The following is a 26,285-nucleotide window of genomic DNA, read 5'->3' as shown; positions in this document are numbered from 1 at the left end:
ACATATGGATTTATATCTACATATCTATAGTTCACTTATCTGTTACAAGCAAATTTAGGAAATTTGCTTAGTATATCTGGTATCTTATTTTCATTAATAAGATATCTTGACATGTCACATAGGTTATTATACTGCCTGTCTCTGTATTCCTCAATAAGTGGACAATTAAGCACATAGTGTTCAAGAGAGTGACCATATGCCTGATCACATAATTTACATTTAGTTTGATCATCATGTGTGTGTCTCCCAAACTGCCAGAAGTACTTGTAACCAAGCCTAAGCCTGGCCACTACAACATCAGTCAGTCTGTTCACATTACAAGTTGCTCCATAAACATACTTATCTACGTTCATGTTATCATAGTGGGTTATAGATCTACTCAGGCTTCTAACTGCATTCCTATAACAATCATTTTCATTATTTACTTCTCTCCTAATATTATTCCTAATGCTAGACACAGTTATACCAAAGTTATATTCTACGTTCTCCTTCTGGGTACTCTTCTTGGCTAACATATCAACTTTATCATGAAGGAGTAATCCAATGTGTGATGGGATCCATAGCAATTGTACATTAATTCCTTTGTCCCTAATTTTTGAGTATCTATACCTGGCTTCTCCAATGAGCATGTTGTTGGAGTCATTATATGAATCAAGAGCCTTCATTGATGACATAGAATCAGTAATGATGATAGAGTCAAGCTCAGTGTCATAGGTTAGCTTTAGTAAATAAAGATATTATTATTATATGTACACCTGTTAACCCTTTTAGGGCCTAGTTCCTGGGCCTTTTGTGTATCCATATGCTCTTGCGCTACCGTCCACAGGACGGATATGGGGTACACAATAAACTAGCCACTTCGGTGGCAAAATCTAGTAGGTCTTCGTCTTAAGATTGGACAAATTTTGAAGAATTCTTTGTATCAAGATCCCATGATGATGCTTCGCCTCACCTGACTACAGTATATAAGAAAGAAAGAATAAAAACACCCGGTACCTAACCTTCCGAGTTGGTGAGGCACTTGAACCTGGAGTCGTTATGGTAGAGTTTACACGGCTCCTACAAGTGTCGTTACCCATAACCCCAACAACAACAACAATATATCTCAGCTTAACAGTTGCAAGCAGAGTTCTGAAAAATAATCTGTACATATCCTGAAGAAGGAGACTTTTTAAACCAAGAGCACACAGCATCTCGTGCAGTCATCCGGAGAAGAAACCGTATTCAGAAGAAAAGCAAGAGAAACTCTACCTTATTAATGTACATGTTCTAACGGTTATCAAGGCAAAAATGACTTTTCCGACAAGTCACAAGACAGTTTTTGTCATGGACCATTCGCTAACCACGTCGTCTGGAGTGAAGTTAGAGATGGACAGCTTCAGTAAGTCTCGCAGCTCGAGTGGCAGCAACAGTCAGCCTCTGGTACAACCTATGAACCTCATACCTCTGCTGCCTGTCACTAAGTCACTCTGGACTTGTGCTGTCGAGGCTATCACAGAGTACTGCAGGTCAGGCATATGCCAAGTATGCACAGTTTATTCCTTAGATTATTACTGCACCCTTCCTAGGGAGGTACTTCTGATGCTTCTGTTCCAAGGAACTGACACATCCTTCCCCTTGATTGCATTCAACCTGATTTGCCTACATTCTCCAGGCACTCTACAACACTTGCGAATATATGCCTATAACAGTTACATTATGTGGTTAATGCAACCAGTGTATAAATTTATAAAACTAAAATCATAAATCAAATCAAAGTTTATTCTCTATAAGGATTACAATGCAGGGTTTACAGATTTTGGTTATTGTGTGGTTTACATGTAATAAAATACTAATTACAGAGGGGGCCACTAGAACACCTAGCATGGTGGCTAGGTATTTCGGGCAAACTTAGATTAATTCTTAACCCTAAATTATTACAAATTGTGGAGTAAGTTGACTAAATACTAAGTGACTAAATACTAGTTTGTGAGTTTAGCAATGTGAATGCTTTTGTTTTGGCACAATACATAGTTTCTCAATTGGAGTATCACAGGCAAACTTATGACTAGTTAGGAATCATTATTTTAAGATTAAGGTAAGTGAGTGTAAGCGTGAACCACCAGGTGGTTTTTATGTAGTTAGTTGACGGGGTTTATCAGGGAGATAAGATGTTTCCTAACGGTAGTTTTGAAGGTGATGAATGTGTCTGCCGTTCTAGAGTTTTCAGGAAGGGTGTTCCAGATTTTAGGGCCTTCGACATACATTGAATATTCGTAAAGGTTTAGTCGGACACGAGGAATGTCGTAGAGATGTTTGTGTCCGGTGTTATGCCTGTGGGTCCTGTCACAACTATCAAGAAAGCATTTTAGGTCAAGGTTAATATTGGAATTTAAGGTCTTGTATATATAGAATGCACGGTAGTAAGTGTGGATGTTCTGAACAGGGAGTAAGTTTAGATCTATGGAGAGTGGGGGGGTTGCCAGGGATGGGATTTAGTGATTATTCTTACTGTGGCTTTTTGTTGAGTTATTATTGGCTTTAGTTGTGTTGCTGCAGTTGATCTCCAAGCACAAATAGCATAGGTGAAGTATGGATAAATGAGTGAATGGTATAGTGTGAGAAGGGCATTTTGCGGCACGTAGTATCGTATCTTGGAGAGGATCCCAACTGTTTTGGATACTTTTTTTGATATGTGTTGGATATGGGTGCTGATTTTCAGTATGCAATTTTCAGTATGCAATATAAACATTATATTGCAATATAGTATTAAATATAAACTTCATTGTTAATTAGAAGAAAACTACACAGAAAAATTTGTACAGACTTCATAATGTATATAGCTGACTTTTGGAGTAATGTTATATAATAATTAGTCTACTGTAAAAGCAGCAGTGTATTAAGACTTGTTACCATAGTTCTCCTATATATGCTCTGATATAGCAATTTTAGACTTGTTTCATTTATATTACACTAAATGTAAAATTGTATATACTATAGGTTTCTACCTCATAATTTGTGTGAAATTTTAGTTTGCATATTATTATATATATAATGTTGTATATATAACCCATAAGGGTTATATATACCCCAAATGTATATATAACCCATAAGGGTTATATATACCCCAAATGTTGTATATATAACCCATAAAGGTTATATATACAACATTTGGGGGAAATGGGAGGCATTCATGTTTCTTTGGTTATCCTTGGTTAGTAACCAAGGATAACCAAAGAAAGCTATTCATTGTAACTTATATTTATTTTGGTTCTTTAGTCCTCTTCCCGGGGATGTGACCTATGACAGTCATCTAACACCTGGGTACCCACTCGCTGCTTCCCTCCCACTCACTGCTTGATGCTGGTGAAGGACTCTTGACCCAAGTACTGTAAATGAATTTACATGTACAGTGCAACCCAGAATATCGGCCGCTGTGTTTATCGGCCAATTTGTATTTGGACAGTTTTTGGGTGGAAATTTTGCTCCGTATTTTGGCCAGTGCCTCATAAATCGTCCGTATCAATATGCGTCAGCCCACCTTCCACGGGACATTGCGCATAGGTAAGTCAGTCTCCCTGTGTCTCTTGGTGAATGAGCATATACTCTGCGCATTCATCCAAACATTTCCGTAAAATCCATTGGTTTTTGTGCTTCTTTATTAAGTGTGATTGTGAAATAAGCCACCGTGAGTCCAAAGAAAGTTCAGTGTGCCAGCTGTTTGGTAAAGAAAGTGAGAAACAGGATGGAATTTATGAAAGAAGCTATTGAAAAATATGAGTGGTGTTCAAGTGCTAGAACTTGCCAGGATGATGGGAAATCCAAATTAACGATCACTTCCATCCTGACGAAGAAAGTAGAAATCAAGGAAGCTAATGTTGCAAAAAGGAGTTTAACAGGGAGGCAGGGAATGTAGCATGGAGGGAGGGAGTGTGGAAGGGAGGCAGGAAATGTAGCAGACATGCAGGGAGTGTAGCAGAGAGGGCTTTGATATCTGAAGTCCTTATGTAGGGGGGATTCCCCTTCCAAACAATAATTAGTCCTCCCTGTTGCAGTGATAACACCAGGAGGCAGCTCAGATGAGAAACACACACACACACACACACACACACACACACACACACACACACACACACACACACACACACACACACCACACACCACACACACACACACACACACACACACACACACACACACACACACACACACACACACACACACACACACACACAAAAGCTTTTAAATCTCTGCACAAAATTCAACTTAAACCAGCAAATAATAGAGCTTACTAGATTGGAGAATACACTGGACCTCATCTTCACTAACAATGATGATCTGATACGAAATGTCATCATATCAAAAACAATATAGTCAGATCACAACATAATCCAGGTTCAGACATGTATGCACGGAGCCCCAGACAGACAAAATGGGATCTGTCATGAGGGAGCCTTCACCAAATTCATCTTCAGTAACAAGAACATAAAGTGGGACCAAGTAAACCAAGTCCTAAATGATATCAGCTGGGAAGATAGACTAAGCAACACAGACCCCAACTTATGCCTAGAACAGATTAATTCTGTGGCACTCGATGTATGCTCAAGGCATATTCCTTTAAGAAAAGGAGTAGATGTAAAATAGAAAGAGACAGGTGCTCCCTTTACAGGTGACGGAAAAGAATAACAGAGTGGCTAAAAGAGGCCAATATGTCTGCAATGTGTAGGGAGACACTGGTCAGAGAAATGGCAAACATCGAGTGCCCCAGACAGACAAAATGGGATCTGTCATGAGGGAACCTTCACCAAACTCATCTTCAGTAACAAGAACATAAAGTGGGACCAAGTAAACCAAGTCCTAAATGATATCAGCTGGGAAGATAGACTAAGCAACACAGACCCCAACTTATGCCTAGAACAGATTAATTCTGTGGCACTCGATGTATGCTCAAGGCATATTCCTTTAAGAAAAGGAGTAGATGTAAAATAGAAAGAGACAGGTGCTCCCTTTACAGGTGATGGAAAAGAATAACAGAGTGGCTAAAAGAGGCCAATATATCTGCAATGCGTAGGGAGACACTGGTCAGAGAAATGGCAAACATCGAACTTAAGCTAAAGGAATCTTATTGGAGTCAGGAATTGCGGGAAGAACTAAAAGCCATAAATGAAATCGAAAGAAACCCAAAGTATTTCTTTTCTTATGCCAAACCAAAGTCGAGAACAGCATCCAGTATTGGGCCCCTACTTAAACAAGATGGGTCCTACACAGATGACAGCAAGGAAATGAGTGAGCTACTCATGTCCCAGTATGACTCAGTTTTTAGCAAGCCGCTAACCAGACTGAGAGTCGAAGATCTAAATGAATTTTTTATGAGAGCCACAGAATTTGGTAAACACAAGCCTATCTGATGTTATCCTGATGCCAAATGTCTTCGAACAGGCAATAAATGACATGCCCATGCACTCTGCCCCAGGGCCGGACTCACGGAACACAGTGTTCATCAAGAACAGCAAGAAGCCCCTATCACGTGCTTTTAACATCCTATGGAGAGGGAGCATGGACACTGGGGTCATCCCACAGTTACTAAAAACAACATACATAGTCCCACTCCACAAAGGGAGCAGTAAAGCAATAGCAAAAAACTACAGACCGATAGCGCTAGCATCCCATATCATTACACAGACTTTGCAGAAGCCTTCGACAAGTGTGACCATGGCATAATAGCGCACAAAATGCATGCTAAAGGAATAACAATAAAAGTTGGTAGATGGATCTATAATTTCCTCACAAACAGAACAGAAAGAGTAGTAGTCAACAGAGTAAAGTCTGAGGCGGCTACGGTGAAAAGATCTGTTCCACAAGGCACAGTACTCGCTCCCATCTTGTTTCTCATCCTCATATCTGACATTGACAAGGATGTCAGCCACAGCACCATGTCTTCCTTTGCAGATGACACCCGAATCTGCATGACAGTGTCTTCCATTGCAGACACTGCAAGGCTCCAGGCGGACATCAACCAAATCTTTCAGTGGGCTGCAGAAAACAGTATGGTAAACATGAGTAAATTAAAACTTCTTCAGAGCATAAAACAAATTCCAGTCACACAATAGAGCGAAAAACTAATACCAAAGACCTGGGAGTGATCATGTCGGAGGATCTCACCTTCAAGGACCATAACATTGTATCAATCGCATCTGCTAGAAAAATGACAGGATGGATAATAAGAACCTTCAAAACTAGGGATGCCAAGCCCATGATGACACTCCTCAGGTCGCTTGTTCTATCTAGGCTGAAATATTGCTGCACACTAACAGCACCTTTCAAGGCAGGTGAAATTGCTGACCTAGAAAATGTACAGAGAACCTTCATGGCATGCATAACGGAGATAAAACACCTCAATTACTGGGAGTGCTTGAAGTTCCTGAACCTGTACTCCCTGGAATGCAGGTGGAAGAGATACATGATTATATACACCTTGAAAATCCTAGAGGGACTAGTACCAAACTTGCACACGAAAATCACTCTCTACGAAAGCAAAAGACTCGGTAGACGATGCAACATCCCCCCAGTGAAAAGCAGGGGTGTCACTAGCACATTAAGAGACAACACAATAAGTGTTAGGGGGCCAAGACTCTTCAACTGCGTCCCAGCACACACAAGGGGGATTACCAATAGACCCCTGGCTGTCTTCAAGCAGGCACTGGACAAGCACCTAAAGTCGGTACCTGACCAGCCGGGCTGTGGCTTGTACGTTGGATTGCGTGCAGCCAGCAGTAACAGCCTGGTTGACCAGTCCCTGATCCACCATGAGGCCTGGTCACAGACAGGGCCGCGGGGGCGTTGACCCCCGGAACTCTCTCCAGGTAAACTCCTCCCTGTCTTCCATAAGCGAACAAGAGTTTTCAATAAAGGTATACATGTACAGTGGACCCTCGCATAATGCTATTAATCCGTTCCTGAGAGCTCAATGTTATGCGAAATCATCGTTATGCGAATGAATTTTCCCCATAAGAAATAATGGAAATCAAATTAATCCATTCCTGACACCCAAAAGTATGAAAAAAAAAAATTTTTACCACATGAAATATTTTTAATACATACAAACTGAAGAAGACATGCACAGTTACATGACACTTACCTTTATTGAAGATCTGGTGATGATTGATTGGATGAGGGAAGAGTGTTGATGGTCTTAGTGTTTAGAAGGGGAATCCCCTTCCATTAGGACTTGAGGTGTCAAGTCCTTTTACAGGGTTACTTCCCTTCTTCTTTTAATTCTACTAGGACCAGCTTGAGAGTCACTGGACTTCTGTCGCACAACATATCTGTCCATAGAGGTCTGTACCTCTCGTTCCTTTATGACTTTCCTAAAGTGGTCCACAACACTGTCAGTGTACAGGTTGCCAACACGGCTTGCAACAGCTGTCTGAGGGTGATTTTCATCCATAAAGGTTTGCACTTCAAGCCACATTGCACAGATTTCCTTAATCTTTGAAGTAGGCAACTTCTTCAATTTCTCTCTCCCCTCCTCCGAAGCAGTTTCCTCAGGTCTGCCCTCTTGCTGTTGCAGATGCTCTTGAAGCTCATCAGTGGTTAGTTCTTCATTGTCCTCCTCCACCAACTCTTCCACATCCTCCCCACTAACCTCCAACCCCAAGGACTTCCACAATGCCACAATTGATTCCTCAACTGGCATAGGACTCCCAGGGTTAGCCTCAAACCCTTCAAAATCCCTTTTGTCTACACATTCTGGCAACAGTTTTTTCCAAGCAGAGTTCAAGGTCCTCTTAGTCACTCCCTCCCAAGCCTTACCTATAAGGTTTACACAATTGAGGATATTAAAGTGCTCTCTCCAAAACTCTCTTAGAGTCCATTGAGTTTCTGAGGTCACTACAAAGCACCTTTCAAACAGAGCTTTTGTGTACAGTTTTTTGAAGTTTGCAATAACCTGCTGGTCCATGGGCTGCAGGAGAGGAGTGGTATTAGGAGGCAAAAACTTGACCTTAATGAAGCTCATGTCCCCACAAAGTCGCTCTGCCAAGTCTGTAGGATGACCAGGGGCATTGTCTAACACCAGGAGGCACTTAAGGTCTAATTTCTTTTCAGTTAGGTAATTTTTCACATTGGGGGCAAATGCTTGGTGTAACCAGTCATAGAAAAAGTCTCTAGTGACCCATGCCTTACTGTTTGCCCTCCACAGCACACACAAATTAGCCTTGAGGATATTTTTTTGCCTGAATGCTCTGGGAGTTTCAGAGTGATACACTAATAAAGGCTTCACTTTGCAATCACCACTAGCATTGGCACACATTAACAGAGTAAGCCTGTCTTTCATAGGCTTATGTCCTGGAAGTGCCTTTTCCTCTTCAGTAATGTAGGTCCTGCTTGGCATTTTCTTCCAAAACAGGCCTGTTTCGTCACAATTAAACACTTGTTCAGGTTTCAGTCCTTCACTGTCTATGTACTCCTTGAATTCCTGCACATATTTTTCAGCTGCTTTGTGGTCCGAACTGGCAGCCTCACCATGCCTTATCACACTATGTATGCCACTGCGCTTCTTAAATCTCTCAAACCAACCTTTGCTGGCCTTAAATTCACTCACATCATCACAAGTTGCAGGCATTTTTCTAATTAAATCCTCATGCAACTTCCTAGCCTTTTCACTTATGATCGCTTGAGAGATGCTATCTCCTGTTATCTGTTTCTCGTTTATCCACACCAATAAGAGTCTCTCAACATCTTCTATCACTTGCGATCTCTGTTTCGAAAACACAGTTGCACCTTTGGCAAGAACAGCTTCCTTGATTGCCGTTTTTATGGACACAATAGTAGAGATGGCTGATTGGGGTTTACTATACAACCTGGCCAGCTCGGAGACACGTACTCCACTTTCATACTTAGCAATGATCTCTTTCTTCATCTCTATAGTAATTCTCACCCTTATTCTTGTAGGGTTGGCACTAGAAGCTTTCTTGGGGCCCATGGTCACTTATTTTGCAGATGAAATCACCAAAAACGCTGTAATAATACGAAATGTTCCGATTGTATGCTTGGATGTTACCGCGGAGGCTGGCTTGTAAACAATGCCACCGGCGGAACATGTGAGGCTGGCTCATAGACGTGTCTCAGACGAACAGCGTTGAGTGAGTTTTTTAGCGCTATGCGAAGCAAAATTTTAGCGATAAAATGTATTGCTATGCGGATTTAACGTTATGTGATGCCAACGGTATGTGAGGGTCCACTGTACAGTGGACCCCCAGTTCATGTTATTAATCCGTTCCTGAGAGCTCATCGTAAAGCAAAATTATTGGAAAGCAAATAAATTTTCCCCATAAGAAATAATGGAAATCAAATCAATACGTGCAAGACACCCAAAAGTATGAAAAAAAAAGCTTTTACCACATGAAATATTAAGTTTAATGCAATAGAATAATTACAATAACAATAATAACAATGGAATAATCACAATAGAATAATTGACACTTACCTTTAATGATGATCTGGTGATGATTGATGGGATGGGAGGAGTGGAGAGTGTCGAAGTTTTTAATGTTTCGAAGGGAAATCCCCCTCCATTAGGACTTTAGGTAGTAAGTCCTTTTCCAGGGTTACTTCCCTTCTTCTTTTAATGCCACTAGGACCAGCTTGAGAGTCACTGGACTTCTGTCGCACAACATATCTTGAATTCAACTCCTTGAATTCATGCACATATTTTTCAGCTGCTTTTTGGTCTGAAATGGCAGCCTCACCATGCCTAATCACACTACGTATGCCACTACGATTCTTAAATCTTTCAAACCAACCTTTGCTGGCCTAAATTCACTCACATCACCACTAGTTGCAGGTATTTTTCTAATTAAATCCTCGTGCAACTGCCTAGCCTTTTCACAAATGATCGCTTGAGAGATGCTATCTCCTGCTATCTGTTTTTCATTTATCCACACCAGTAACAGTCTCTCAGCATTTTCTAACACTTGCGATCGCTGTTTTGTAATCACAGTTGCACCTTTTGCAAGAACAGCTTCCTTGATTGCCGTTTTCCTGCTCAATATAGTAGAGATGGTTGATTGGGATTTACTATACAACTTGGCCAGGTCCGACACACGCACTCCACTTTCATACTTTGCAATTATCTCTTTCTTCATTTCAATAGTCATTAGCACCCTTGGTCTCGATAGGTTGGCACTAGAAGCTTTCTTGGGGCCCATGGTGACTTATTTTGCAGAAACAAGCACCAAAAATAGTGATAATATGGATAATATGGAATGTGGGGAAATGGTATGGTGATACCGACAAGATGTGGAAAAAGACACTTATGTACAGTTCAGGACATTTATTAAAAGAAACGTTTCGCCACGAGTGGCTTCTTCAGTCCTAATACAGAGAAAACTAAGAAAACGCATACAGTATACAGTGGACTCTCGCCTAACGATATTAATCCGTTCCTGAGAGCTCATCGTTAGCTGAAATTATCGTTAGCCGAGTTAATTTTCCCCATAAGAAATAATGGAAATCCAATTAATCCGTTCCAGACAGCCAAAAGTATTAAAAAAATTTTTTTTTTTTCATGAAATATACATTTCCCTACAAAGAAAACAATAAGACATGCACAATAACTACATAAATAAATGTTAAAATAACACCTTTATTGAAGAGTATTGATGAGTGATGAGACACTGTTTTTCTTGAACACTGGGATTTTCAGAGTGATACACCAGTAAAGACTTCACTTTGCAATCCCCACTAGTATTACAATAAAACATGAGAGTTAGCCTGTCTTTCATAGGCTTGTGTCCTAGGAGTGCCTTTTCCTCCTGAGTAATGTAGGTCCTGTTTGGCATTTTCTTCCAGAACAGGCCTGTTTCGTCACAATTGAACACTTGTTGGGGGATGAATTTTTCAGCTTCGCCATGCCTTATTGCATTGTGTATGCCACTACAATTCTTAAATCTCTCAAATCAACCTTTGTTGGCCTTAAATTCTCCAATATGAGCACTAGTTCCAGGCATTTTCTCCTGTTCACCTGGGTGTTAGTTGACTGTTGTGGGTCGCATCCTGGGGGACAAGATTAAGGACCCCAATGGAAATAAATTAGACAATCCTCGATGATGCACTGACTTTCTTGGGTTATCCTGGGTGGCTAACCCTCTGGGGTTAATCGTTTCTCGGTAATTGTTTCACGTTAAGCCACACCAACAAAACACTCTCCACATCTTTGAGTAGTACAGCTGATGGTGGTGCAGCAACAGCTGACTGTGGTGGAGCAACAGCTGACTGTGGTGCAGCTGCAGCTGACCGTGGTGCAGCAGCAGCTGACTGATCCAGCAACAGCTGATGGTGGTGCAACAGCAGCTGACCGCGGTGCAGCAGCAGCTGACTGATCCAGCAACAGCTGACTGGTCCAGCAACAGCTGACCATGGTGCAGCAGCAGCTGACTGATCCAGCAACAGCTGACTGGTCCAGCAACAGCTGACCGTGGTGCAGCAGCAGCTGACTGGTCCAGCAACAGCTGACCGTGGTGCAGCAACAGCTGACTGATCCAGCAACAGCTGACTGGTCCAGCAACAGCTGACTGTGGTGCAGCAGCAGCTGACTGTGGTATGATAGTATTTATCACCCTTTTTACCACAGGATTGGCACTAGAAGCTTTCTTTGGGCCCATGGTGGCTTATTTAGCAGTTACAAGCACTTTAAACAATGGAATAATACAAAATGTATTGAATGTATGTATGCAATCGGCCACCCTGGCTTGTAAACAATGCCACCGGCGGAACAAGTGAGGCTGGCTCAGGCCGCACATTGACGCGTCTCGGACGAATCATGTTGAGCGAGTTTTTTAGCGCTAGGCGAGGCAAAAAATTTGCATTAAAATGTATCGCTAGGCGGATTTAACGTTATGTGATGCCAACGTTAGGCGAGGGTCCACTGTATATAGTGGCAGGAGTCAGATGAAGTGACACGTGGGTAGAGGTGGTAGTAGGTAGTAGTAGTAGTAGTAGTAGTAGTAGTAGTGGAACTAAGGAGGTGAGGCTAGAGAGGGACCTGCTGACATCATGTAACAGCAGTTCCCAGGATGGGTAATATCCTCTTGATTAGTAATTTTGAAATACTGTAACTACCGGATTTTTGCTTTATAATGTTACTGACAGTGATTAGTGCAGCTTCAATGCACTAATGATTAGTGCTGTTACATGATGTCAGCAGGTCCCTCTCTAGCCTCACCTCCTTAGTTCCACTACTACTACTACTCCTACCACCTCTACCCACGCATCACCTCATCTGACTCCTGCCACTATATATATGCATTTTCTTAGTTTTCTCTGTATCAGGACTGAAGAAGCCACTCATGGCGAAACATTTCCTTTAATAAATGTCCTGAACTGTACATAAGTGTCTTTTTCCACAATATGGAATGTACCGAATGTATCCTTAGATGCGAGCACACTGGCTGGCTTGTAAACACTGGCACACACGGGGCAGTTCAGGCCACACGTGGACACGTCTCGTATGAATCGTATTGCATACCGGGTTTTGTAATAGGAACCGAGGCAAATTTTTAGCGATATAATGCTTCGGATACCGAATTTATTGGATACCGATGACTTTGCGAACCGGGGGTCCACTGTATAATAGTGATTTAAATGATCATTTATTTATTTCATTTAGTTCTCATTGTTTTGTGTAAGTAAAACTATAATTAATTTTTAAAAAATGTATTTTTTTATTATTTTTGGGTGTCTGGAATGGATTAATTGTATATTGCTTTGAATTTAGGCCAACCTCTGGAACGAGTTATGGCCGATATTCGGGGTTCTACTGTATGTATATGTATCTCTGGCTCAAACCTGAATGCCTTCCATTCCCCAGGGACCATATGACCCCTACAGGCTTAGAACTCTCCTGATTGAAATCAAAGAAACCTATTTGCTACTAGGTGAACAGGGGCAGCAGGCATAAAGAAACATGCCCTACATTTCCATCTTCCGAGGCTGGAACCCAGGTTCTTTGTTTGTGACATAAAGAAGTTACCACTGAAACACGAGCTATCTATGCATGAACTAACATTGCACTTCTCATAAGTTGACAGGTGACCCCAGAGGGTCCAGGTTTAATTCCCGGTGGGGTAAAAACATTTTGAAGCGTTTCCTTACATCTGTTGTCCTGTTCACCAAGCAGCAAGTAGGTACCTGGGTGTTAGTTGGCTGGTGTGGGTCGCATCCTGGGGGACAAGATTGAGGACCCCAATGGAAATTAGACAGACAGTCCTTGATGTTGCACTACCTTTCTTGGGTTATCCTGGGTGGCTAACCCTGCAGGGTTAAAAATCCGAATGAAATCTTATCATAAGTGGTGTTGGGGGTGAAGTAAGATATTTAGAGCCTGAGTAAGGCTTATGAAGTTAGCCAGCCGTACAATGTGTGCACCTAACACAAAACATTGTTCCTTGCTGGTCCAGGAGCTGAGCCCACAGAATCTCTTATCTTAAAACTAACTTAGCAACCTAACAATCTACACACCTTAAAATCAATTTTTTTTTTTTTAACAAGTCGGCCGTCACCCACCGAGGCAGGGTGACCCAAAAAAGAAAGAAAATCCCCAAAAAGAAAATACTTTCATCATCATTCAACACTTTCACCACACTCACACATTATCACTGTTTTTGCAGAGGTGCTCAGAATACAACAGTTTAGAAGCATATACAGTGGTCCCCCGCTTTTCGTAGTTCCCGGCAATCGTAAAATTCGCCAATCATAGAGGTATTTTCGTATAAACATGGACTCGCTTTTCATAGGTTGACTCGCGAGTCATAATTTGTCCGGGACGCGTACCCACGGCGTGAGCCAGGGCGGCAGCCAGTTTGGCATTGTTTACCAGTGAGCGAAGGTCCCCTCACGTGCTCCAGCGAAATATTTCATAATATCCCATTTATTTTAGTGCTTGCAAGTACTAAATAAGCTACCATGGCTCCAAAGAAAGCTCCTAGTGCCAAGCCTGTGGTAAAGAAGGTGAGAAATACGATTGAATTTAAGAAAACCATCATTGAACAATATGAAAGTGGTACAAGTGTGGCCGAACTGTCCAGGATGTATAAGAAACCCTACACAACCTTATGTTTCATAGTGGCCAAGAAAAATGAAATAAAGGATGCTGTTGTTGCAAAGGGAGTAACTATGCTGACAAAAATGAGATCACCAGTACTGGAAGAGGTTGAGAAGTTATTAATGGTGTGGATAAATGAGAAACAATTAGCAGGAGATACTCTTATGACTTCGTTTATTTGTGAAAAGGCTAGGCAGTTGCATGAAGATTTGGTAAAGAAATTGCCTGCAAATAGTGGTGAAGTGAGTGAATTTAAGGCCAGCAAAGGCTGGTTTGAGAGATTTAAGAACCGTACTGACATTACTCGGGTAGATAATTTCCAGTAGATCCTTCATGTGTTAGCTCAAATCACCGACCAGTATGGTTTAAATAAGTGACCCACTGATCAGATCAGATAGACTGGTCCGAACCCTTGACTGGTCCGAACCCTGGACTGGTTTCAAACGGTTTCGTTGTGCACCACCTAGCAGGTTATTAATAGAATATTCAAGAGGTTGCTAGTAGAATTGCAGTAAATCAACCATTCAAATCATTATGAAGCTGTGTGTAGTCTGTGGTCAGTCAAACAAACGGGCTTCCACATGCATAAATTGTCATTTCTGTGGAAATTGGTGTCACGCCCCTTGTGCAGATATCCAAGAACTAGCTACAAGCAGTATTAAAACAGGGAAGTGTTTTTGGGTATGCCCAAATGAGATAAATCTGTGGACTAAAATCACAAGGGTATTAAAAGAGGTCAACATCAAAGCTGCTTTCATAGAAAACCTGGAAGCTTTCTACAACAGATGGGAACATAAAAAGTCCGGGCTGAATGGTACTGCCCTTGATACTGGCCATGTAGTCAGAAACTGTAAGGCTGGAGATGATGTCCTGGTAGTCAGTAAATGGGGGGCTGATAGTGCTGTCCTGGGAGACAGTAATGGGGAAGCTGGAGGTGCTGTCCTGGGAGACAGTAATGGTGAAGCTGGAGGTGCTGTCCTGGGAGACAGTAATGGTGAAGCTGGAGATGCTGTCCTGGGAGACAGTAATGGGGAAGCTGGAGATGCTGTCCTGGGAGACAGTAATGGTGAAGCTGGAGATTTTGTCCAGGTAGTCGGGAATTATACGCAGGAAGGAATACATATGAATGACCGCATAGGGGACAGGAGCCATAGTAGGGAAACAAGTGTAGTCAAAGATAAGATAAAACCAATATTGCAAACTAGAAATACCGCAGGAAATAGCAAACAAGAGGACTCCACTATCAATAGTGAGGATATATTACCAAAAACAAATGGTGGGAGCTCCATTGTTGGTGCTAGGGAGGATAGAAGTAAGACAGGGAAACATGCACCAACAGGGAATACAGTCACAGAAACCCAAGGCAAACGGAAACCAAGCCTGTGCACATACTATGCACTCGGTATCTGCTGGCATGGGAAATCTGGAAAAACAGATGGGACGTGCAACTATGACCACCCTAGGAAATGCCATGCCCATATGACAACAGGAAAATGCAAACTCCCTTCCTGTAAGCTTTTTCACCCTGAACTGTGTACCTCTTCAGTACAGGAAGGACTGTGCTATAACTTAAATTGCCAGGCATACCATCTAAAGGGGACAAAAAGATACAAAACATCCAGGCCATGGGAAAACCTGGGTAGCCACAGCCACTCAAGAGGGAGAGGTTTTTTAGTGCCAGGAAGGAAAAAAAACCTGGCAGGAAATGGCAGAAATCGTACACCAAATCCAGTCATTCCTGGAGTGGAACCACAGTCGATGGCCTCCACTCCAAACCAACAGATACAGATACTAATGCCGGAAAAAAAATCCCCCCCCAGTACCAACAATACCACCAGTCCGATAACATTCTTCTTTGCAAATATACAGGGTCTAAAGCCAGCAACAAACAACAAAATACCTTTCATCCGTGGACTGCTTGCAGAGGCAAAGGCAATGTTCGCGGCTTTCACTGAGACCCACATAAAGGATCACTTGGACAACGAAATATGGATCCCAGGTTACAACCTATACAGATGTGACAGAGTGAACAGGCAAAAGGGGGGGGGTTGGCCTGTACATTGCAGAGTCACTTGTTTGCACAGAACTGCTAAATGCCTCAAATGATGTAGTGGAAGTTTTAGCAGTAAAGGTCGAGAACCAAAACCTAGTCATTGTGATAGTCTACAAGCCTCCGGATGCAACATCCCAGCAATTCCAGGAACAGCTGTTAAAAATTGACCACTGTCTGGAAAACCTTCCAGCTCCTGCACCCAACATCTTGCTCCTGGGGGATTTCAACTTAAGGCACCTAAAATGGAGGAATATAGCAAATAATATTTTTGCAGTAATAACACCAGGAGGCGGCTCTGATGAAAACTCACACTCACGCGAGCTTTTAAATCTCTGCACAAAATTCAATTTAAACCAGCAAATAATAGAGCCTACTAGACTGGAGAATACACTAGACCTCATCTTCACTAACAATGATGATCTGATAAGAAATATCACCATATCAAAAACAATATACTCAGATCACAACATAATTGAGGTTCAGTCATGTATGCGCGGAGCCCCAGACTGACATAATGAGATTAGTCACGAGGGAGCATTCACCAAATTCAACTTCAATAACAAAAACATAAAGTGGGACCAAGTAAACCAAGTCCTAACCGATATAAGCTGGGAAGATATACTAAGCAACACAGACCCCAACTTATGCCTAGAACAGATTAACTCGGTAGCACTCGATGTATGCACAAGGCTTATTCCTCTAAGAAAAAGGAGGAGTAGATGTAAAACAGAAAGAGACAGGCGCTCCCTTTACAGGCGACGGAAAAGAATAACAGAGCGGCTAAAAGAGGTCAATATATCTGAAATGCGTAGGGAGACACTGGTCAGAGAAATAGCAAGCATCGAACTTAAGCTAAAAGAATCCTTTAGGAGTCAGGAATCGCGGGAAGAACTAAAAGCCATAAATGAAATCGAAAGAAACCCAAAGTATTTCTTCTCCTATGCCAAATCAAAATCGAGAACAACGTCCAGTATTGGGCCCCTACTTAAACAAGATGGGTCCTACACAGATGACAACAAGGAAATGAGTGAGCTACTCAAGTCCCAATATGACTCAGTTTTTAGCAAGCCGCTAACCAGACTGAGAGTCGAAGATCAAAATGAATTTTTTATGAGAGAGCCACAAAATTTGATTAACACAAGCCTATCCGATGTTATCCTGACGCCAAATGACTTCGAACAGGCGATAAATGACATGCCCATGCACTCTGCCCCAGGGCCAGACTCATGGAACTCTGTGTTCATCAAGAACTGCAAGAAGCCCCTATCACGAGCCTTTTCCATCCTATGGAGAGGGAGCATGGACACGGGGGTCGTCCCACAGTTACTAAAAACAACAGACATAGCCCCACTCCACAAAGGGGGCAGTAAAGCAACAGCAAAGAACTACAGACCAATAGCACTAACATCCCATATCATAAAAATCTTTGAAAGGGTCCTAAGAAGCAAGATCACCACGCATCTAGAAACCCATCAGTTACACAACCCAGGGCAACATGGGTTTAGAACAGGTCGCTCCTGTCTGTCTCAACTATTGGACCACTACGACAAGGTCCTAAATGCACTAGAAGACAAAAAGAATGCAGATGTAATATATACAGACTTTGCAAAAGCCTTCGACAAGTGTGACCATGGCGTAATAGCGCACAAAATGCGTGCTAAAGGAATAACAGGAAAAGTCGGTCGATGGATCTATAATTTCCTCACTAACAGAACACAGAGAGTAGTCGTCAACAGAGTAAAGTCCGAGGCAGCTACGGTGAAAAGCTCTGTTCCACAAGGCACAGTACTCGCTCCCATCTTGTTCCTCATCCTTATATCCGACATAGACAAGGATGTCAGCCACAGCACCGTGTCTTCCTTTGCAGATGACATCCGAATCTGCATGACAGTGTCTTCCATTGCAGACACTGCAAAGCTCCAGGCAGACATCAACCAAATCTTTCAGTGGGCTGCAGAAAACAATATGAAGTTCAACGATGAGAAATTTCAATTACTCAGATATGGTAAACATGAGGAAATTAAATCTTCATCAGAGTACAAAACAAATTCTGGCCACAAAATAGAGCGAAACACCAACGTCAAAGACCTGGGAGTGATCATGTCGGAGGATCTCACCTTCAAGGACCATAACATTGTATCAATCGCATCTGCTAGAAAAATGACAGGATGGATAATGAGAACCTTCAAAACTAGGGAGGCCAAGCCCATGATGACACTCTTCAGGTCACTTGTTCTATCTAGGCTGGAATATTGCTGCACACTAACAGCACCTTTCAAGGCAGGTGAAATTGCCGACCTAGAAAATGTACAGAGAACTTTCACGGCGCGCATAACGGAGATAAAACACCTCAATTATTGGGAGCGCTTGAGGTTCCTAAACCTGTATTCCCTGGAACGCAGGAGGGAGAGATACATGATTATATACACCTGGAAAATCCTAGAGGGACTAGTACCGAACTTGCACATGAAAATCACCCACTACGAAAACAAAAGACTTGGCAGACGATGCACCATCCCCCCAATGAAAAGCAGGGGTGTCACTAGCACGTTAAGAGACCATACAATAAGTGTCAGGGGCCCGAGACTGTTCAACTGCCTCCCAGCACACATAAGGGGGATTACCAACAGACCCCTGGCAGTCTTCAAGCTGGCACTGGACAAGCACCTAAAGTCAGTTCGGGATCAGCCGGGCTGTGGCTCGTATGTTGGTTTGCGTGCAGCCAGCAGCAACAGCCTGGTTGATCAGGCTCTGATCCACCAGGAGGCCTGGTCTCAGACCGGGCCGCGGGGGCGTTGACCCCCGGAACTCTCTCCAGGTAAACTCCAGGTAAACATACACAGTGTGGTAAGGCATGGTGACGCTGCCAGTTCAGACCACAAGGCAGCTGAAAAATATGTGCATGAATTCCAGGAGTACATAGAGGCTGAAGGACTGAAACCTGAACAAGTGTTCAATTGTGACGAAACAGGCCTCTTTTGGAAGAAAATGCCAAAGAGGACCTTCATTACACAAGAGGAAAAGGCAATGCCAGGACACAAGCCTATGAAAGACAGGCTGACGCTAATGTTCTGTGCTAATGCTAGTGGGGATTTCAAAGTGAAGCCATTACTAGTGTACCATTCTGAAAATCCCAGAGTGTTCAGGAAAAACAATGTTATGAAGAGTAAATTGTGTGTGTTTTGGAAATCTAATAGTAAGGCATGGGTCACGAGGGAAATTTTCGTCGAGTGGTTCAATGAAGTGTTTGGCCCTAGTGTGAAGGAGTATCTCCTGGAAAAGAAATTGGATCTCAAGTGCCTGCTAGTAATGGTCAATGCACCTGCTCATCCTCCAAACTTGGATGACCTAATTTTCGAGGAGTTTGGGTTCATCACAGTAAAGTTCTTGCCCCCGAATACCACTCCTCTCCTCCAACCCATAGACCAGCAGGTTATTGCAAACTTTAAAAAACTCTACACAAAAGCAATGTTTCACAGGTGCTTGACTGTGACCACAGACACTCACTTGACCCTAAGGGAATTTTGGAGAGAACACTTCAGCATCCTCCACTGCATAACCCTTATAGGTATGGCTTGGGAGGGAGTGACTACCAGGACTTTGAACTCTGCCTGGAGAAAATTGTGGCCAGATTGTGTCAACAAGAGGGATTTTGAAGAATTTGGGACTGACCCTAATGAGCCTATGTCTGTTGTAAAATCAATTGTGGCACTGGGGAGTTCCATGGGGTTGGATGTGAGTTTGGAGGATGTGGAAGAATTGGTGGAAGACCACAATGAAGAGCTCACCACTGAGGAGCTGCAAGAGCTTCAGCAGGAGGAGCAACACATCGCAGCTCAGAATCTTGCTGCAGAGGAGGAGGAAGAGAGATGGAAGAAGGTGCCTTCTTCAGAAATTAAAGAGATTTTTACTATGTGGGGTAAGATGGAAAGCTTTATGGAGAAACATCACCATAACAAGGTTGTTGCAAGCCAGGTTGGCAACATGTACAGTGACAAAGTCTTGGGCCATTTTAGGGAAGTGTTAAAGAGACGCCAGAAACAGAGCTCTCTCCACAGTTATTTTGTGAGACAGGACTCCAGTGACTCTCAAGGTGGTCCTAGTGGCATTAAGAAACAGAGAAGAGAAGCAACCCCAGAAAAGCAAATGGTACCTGAGGTGTTGATGGAAGGGGATTCCCCTTCCAAACTATAAACAATCCACTCTCTCTCCTCCTCCAGTCTCCCATACACTAAGAAGAATCTCCAATAAAGGTAAGTGTTATGCTGTTAATGTTTCATTCATCATTTCCCATTGTATTGTTTATGTACTACATGCATATTTCATGTTAAAATTTTTTTTGTTTTAATACTTCTGGGTGTCAGGAATGGATTAATTGTATTTACATTATTTCTTATGGGGAAAATTGATTCGTAAATCGTAAATTTCGTTTATAGTAACGGCTCCAGGAACGGATTAATTACGAACAACGAGGGACCACTGTACGTATAAAGATACACAACATATCCCTCCAAACTGCCAATATCCCAAACCCCTCCTTTAAAGTGCAGGCATTGTACTTCCCATTTCCAGGACTCAAGTCCGACTATATGAAAATAACTGGTTTCCCTGAATCCCTTCACTAAATATTACCCTGCTCACACTCCAACAGATCGTCAGGTCCCAAGTATCATTCATCTCCATTCACTCCTATCTAACACGCTCATGCACGCTTGCTGGAAGTCCAAGCCCCTCGCCCACAAAACCTTCTTTACCCCCTCTTTCCAACCCTTTCGAGGACGACCCCTACCCCTCCTTCCTTCCCCTATAGATTTATATGCTTTCCATGTCATTCTACTTTGATCCATTCTCTCTAAATGACCAAACCACCTCAACAACCCCTCTTCTGCCCTCTGACTAATGCTTTTATTAACTCCACACCTTCTCCTAATTTCCACACTCCGAATTTTCTGCATAATATTTACACCACACATTGCCCTTAGACAGGACATCTCCACTGCCTCCAACCGCCTCCTCGCTGCTGCATTTACCACCCAAGCTTCACATCCATATAAGAGTGTTGGTACTACTATACTTTCATACATTCCCTTCTTTGCCTCCATAGATAACGTTTTTTGACTCCACATATACCTCAATGCACCACTCACCTTTTTTCCCTCATCAATTTATAATTAGTATTATATCAAATAAATGAATAAATTCTGTAATGCTCTTATTGATTTTTGTGGGCATATAGTAAGAATTAACACAAATTGATTTTTGGGCAAAATCTCAAAATTCTACATGCTAATATGGTGTCATAGAAGGTGCTAATTGTACAAGAGATAATAAATGATAAACACAAAAAAGATACTAGGGGGAAATAATTTATAACTGAAAAAAGTATGTATTAATTTATAAGGCTGTGTATTTTATTAATATTATTATTATTATTAGTTATATTTTATTCCACTGGGCATCTCCCACCAAGACAGGGTAAACCCCCCAAAAAAGAGGAAACTCATTCATCATCATTCATTCAATTGCTGTCTTGCCAGAAGCACACAGACATCACAATTCAGATGAGCCTCTAAACTGCAGCTTCCTTTATCCTCTGAGTGCAGTAGGGATGGCACCAAAGGGAGGCCTACAACCCCCCAAAATTCCCTCAGTCTTCAGAAGCCCCTAAATAAAAAATAGTAATAATAATAATAATGCTGCATCAAAACAGTCTCCTAGGCCCCCTTCCAACCAGATAGCCCAAAATGTAGAAATTCTCACACTGCCTCAGGAGTACTGGCTAATTAGTTCCCCCAAATCCCTTCAACAGCACATCAAGTCATAAAAACCACTTGCCTCTACTCACTCTGATCTATCATGGTTACACAAGCCAACATGTTAGTAGTTCAACCTCCTGGCACTTGGAACCTCCTTTACATCCCTCCCTCCCTCCAACCCTTCCCAGGATGACCCCTCCTTCTCTCTTGTTATTGTTATTATTATTATTATTATTTTCAGCTGTACATTTAGTGCTTCTTTTTTATTATAATAACTTATTTTCAGAAAAATACATCAAATACTAATGTCAAACAATATTGCTGTATTAGTGGCCAGAAAGTCATTATTACTAATTATTATTATTATTATTATTATTATTAATATCATTATCGTAAAAAGCTTTAAACCTATGGTGATCATTCAACACTAAAACTAGTTTTTTCGTGGGTGACTAATATCGGCTTTATATTTTCTCTCTTCTTAAAATAATTATTGCATTTTACAATGTTAAAAATTTGTGTAAACAAGATACTGTACTATGTGGGTGCAAACCTAGGATAATCCACATAACACATTGTTTACATAGTTTGTTACATTCATGAAAGTGTGAAATCTGTTTGCATACTGTACTTCAATAGGGTTTTAATTCAGAAAAATTTAGTATTTTGACATATTTATATAATGGTATCTTTTCTTCCAGGATCGTTTGGGACATCTTTCCTGGCACCAGGCTGATTCGTTTTATAGCAGTTGACAAGACTACTCACAAACTCTCTTCTTGGAATCTTGAGGACCAGAGCCTTACGAATTTGATGAATGCATTTATGATGCTTGGGCCAGCAAAAAATGTAGGAGTTGGGAAACTTGATCTCTTGAAAGGTCTGAGAGCTGCCATTGAAGCCTTGACAGAGCCATCTGCTATTCAGCATGAGAAAAGAACTTCTCTTACGGAGAATGCAACAAAGGTCCTTAATAAAGGAAGAATTATACTAGTGACAAAAGTAGATTGTGAAGAGGAAGTAAAAACTTTAAAGGAAAAATTCCATGATACTCTTTTACATTTGAACAAGATTGCTGCTTCAACAGACAACTTGATGGCTATTAATCACTGTGATCTTGTTCTTCTGAACCTGTGGCCGGAAGGTCCAGGTTGTCCAATACCACGCAGATCTTGGCCAGATGTTTCTACTATAATGTCCTGTGAACTTACTAATATTCAGGGAGGTACAGCTTTGGCACCTAAACTCTGTAACCTTGTACTTAAGCATTATGATTTGGCCTCCACTACTGTAACAGGTATACCTATGAAAGAGGAACAAAATGCTAGTTCATCAGCTAATTATGATGTAGAGTTGTTTCACCCTGCTGCTGCTCATGCAGCCATTCTCAAGGGAATACCAGCAGAAACAGCACATTTGAAAACTTATCGTGAGGGTACCGACTATGAAACAGTGACACTAAAATGGTGTACCCCTCGCAGTAATGCCAGCATAGAACTCCAGCACTGCTCTTCTGCCTATAGAATCACATCTGTTGATGTTAACAGCAGACCATCCTCATGCCTTACAAATTTTTTGCTGAATGGACGTTGGGTAATGCTTGAAATGCCACGGAAGTCAGGAAGCAAAGTAATATCTCATATGTTGGCCTGCCATGGTGGTGATATTTATATCCATACAATGTATACATCAAGAAGCATACTAGAAGATCCTCCATCTATTAGTGAAGGATGTGGTGGTCGTGTTACTGACTATAGGATTCCTGATTTTGGAGAGCTTATTAAAGCAAACAGATTAGCACCTTATCCAGACTCTGCATTAGAAAGTGATGATAATACTACACCACTAGAAAAAAGTCGAGAACAGTTAAGTAGGCATACAAAGTACTGGCCAATTACACTTTCCACTACATCTCTCTTCACTTTAGGGTCACAGATTGAACCACTCACCACTTTAATGCTGAAGGAGACACTTACTGAAGCTGAAGTCATTGAATGTAAACAAGTGATTCTCTGCTTAATGAGCATGGAGGCTCGAGGTGACCCATTGCCATCTCCTATGGCTGGGCAACGTGGAAAAGGCATGAAACGGGAGGACCAGTACAGAGTAGTTTGGACAGAATTAGAGCAATATCTACAACTTCACCTTCATTCTGCTGATCATGAAAAAGTACTTGAATGTTTTATGGAATGCCATAACAAGGTAGAAACCCCAGAATATAAAGGTGATGACAAAGTTGATATTGATCAGGCTCTGAAAGAACTTGATGACTACAACTACATGACAGAGAGAGAGAAAGCAGACTTTAATCTGAGTTCTGGCACAAAACATACACCTGCAGAGTTGCCTATTCCAGATAGCAAACGTAGACGAACTGCACCACCTCCACTAGCACCCATGGGCCGCAGTAGTGGTGTTAGCCTTCTTACTCTATGGGAGAACAAAGTAGCCTCTGAGCAATCTCGACGATGTTTGGAATTCCAAGGTAGGCTTAAAGCAGAGGATAATGTCACAAAGTTATATGTAAGCCTACAGAAAGACAAAGATAAAGATGAGGGATCTCGGAAGAAAACTACCTAAATATTGCATGTATGTATAATAGTTTATTACTATTCAGTTCAAATACTGTATATTGTATGTCATTAAATTCTAGAAAGAAAATATGATACTGAAATATTAAAAATATCTATATGTACTGTAGATGCAAAAGTTCAGTGCTTCACTTTTGTATTTTTAAAAGTCATCTTTACACTTTGTATAAAATACAGGAAATTTTTAATACTGTACCTGCTTGTGACAGTTGTTGACCTACAGAATTGTGCCAGATGAACAAGAAAAAAAATTCTCTTAATTTTTAAAAGTATAGTTCTGTACCATATTTACTCTGCTAAGAGTAAATCAGTCCCATAATATTATTGTGTATATAAATAAAATATTCAGTGTGAATTATTATTATTATTATAATCATGGGGAAGCGCTAAACCCATAGGATTATACAGCGCCTGTGGACGGGAAGATGGAAGGTATTCAGGCTAATTCAGGAAACTGGAGCACAGTCCAATTCCCTAGATCAAGAGCCCCTCACTAGTGTCAAGGAACCTCCCTTGAGGGGTATTCAGTGCAAAAAGGTGTAGTATTTGTTCTTTTCCTTTTTAATTTATATTAGATCATCATTAAAGCTTTAGCTTGTATCAAGCAGTTTTAGATATTTAAGCAGCAGTAGGGGCTTCATTGACATGGGGAAGTGTCTGGAAAACTACATGCAAATTGAAACTGTACAACAGGAATATCATGTATTATTATATTAATAAGGGGATTACTAAACCTATAGGGGTTATACAGTGCTTAGGGTATATGAAAGGCATTCAGGTTCATTACAAGGAAGGGGAATGCAGCCCCAGTTTCTTGGATCAAGAGCCCCTCCTTGGCTTCTAGGAACCTTTGATTAAATTAGATAATATTCATGGGGAGTGCTAAACTGTAGGAATCATACAGTGCTTGGAGGAGTGATAGGCATTCATGTTCAGTCCAAGGAAGGGGAGCACATGTCCAATGCCTTGGATCAAGAGCCCCTCACCAATATCAAGGAATCTTCCTTGAGAGGATGAATACCTCATAAAAGTTACAGCACATGAGAAGGATGTAGTCTAGACACTTGCATTCAGTGTTCTTCTACATGTTGTCCTTTTCCTGTAGGTTAAGTACTGTAGCATCTACATTGCTACCTTGGCACCTGACTTCTGTGAGCAAGACTCATACTGCCTGCACTGCACCTCTTCAAAGCAGGCTCTTTTGCACAGTGAAGAGGCTTTTGGTCTGAGGAATTAGACCTTTTGGTCTTCCGACCAAACCTAACTACTCCCATCCCCGTTTCCCTAGCCCATCCTTCCCATCCCTTCTTTCCCCATCCCTCCCCCCCCCTCCCTTTCCTGCTTTTGGCCTTTGGGGTCTTTCCCTCTGAGCTTCTAGCTCCTAGGTTGGAGAAAGGGTGTCATTATCCATCTCATTCCATTGAGATCCTTGGTGATGGCATTGTTTGCCGTGGAGTCTGGATCATCTAGGGATGTCCCAATCCTCCTCCAGTTCCAGGGGGTGGCTAAGGATGTCCTTCAGGTGACAGGTGTATCTCTGGAGGCTGCCTGTTGGCTCTGGCAGGTGGTGGCCAATGGAGGTATGTCTTGTAGCAGATTTCCAGTTGCCCTCTCCTTTATCCGCAGAGGTGGCTTGGCGGATATGAGGTTGCTATCCTGGATTACAGGTTTACTGGCATGAAGAGTAGGGATATGGCCAGGTTCCACATAGCATCTGCACTGTTGGCTGTACAGAGGGCTCTCTTGGGTGCAGAGGGGGATCTAATGTATAATCTCTTTCATTCCTCCTGGAAGCTATCCCTCTA

At 41.9% G+C, this 26,285-nt stretch overlaps 1 protein-coding gene across 2 annotated transcripts; it reads left to right on the top strand.

Annotated features, from left to right (window-relative positions):
- The first annotated feature begins 1,040 nt into the window (after positions 1-1,040).
- On the top strand, positions 1,041-24,835 carry asun (integrator complex subunit 13 asun). 2 transcript variants are annotated; one of them, XM_070094546.1, is made up of 2 exons: positions 1,041-1,508; positions 22,591-24,835. In XM_070094546.1, exons 1-2 carry the CDS (start codon positions 1,291-1,293, stop codon positions 24,467-24,469), a joined length of 2,097 nt encoding a protein of 698 aa, XP_069950647.1. In that variant the 5' UTR covers positions 1,041-1,290; the 3' UTR covers positions 24,470-24,835. The 2 variants fall into 2 exon arrangements, with proteins under 2 accessions (XP_069950647.1, XP_069950648.1); XM_070094547.1 differs by lacking the exon at positions 1,041-1,508 and adding an exon at positions 3,259-3,370.
- The last annotated feature ends 1,450 nt before the right edge of the window (positions 24,836-26,285 follow it).

This window comes from Cherax quadricarinatus, chromosome 46 (genome assembly GCF_038502225.1).
Source record: "Cherax quadricarinatus isolate ZL_2023a chromosome 46, ASM3850222v1, whole genome shotgun sequence".
Taxonomy (NCBI): domain Eukaryota; kingdom Metazoa; phylum Arthropoda; class Malacostraca; order Decapoda; family Parastacidae; genus Cherax; species Cherax quadricarinatus.
The sequence above is the reverse complement of the archived record's forward strand: the minus strand, read 5'-3'. Positions and strand labels throughout refer to the sequence as shown.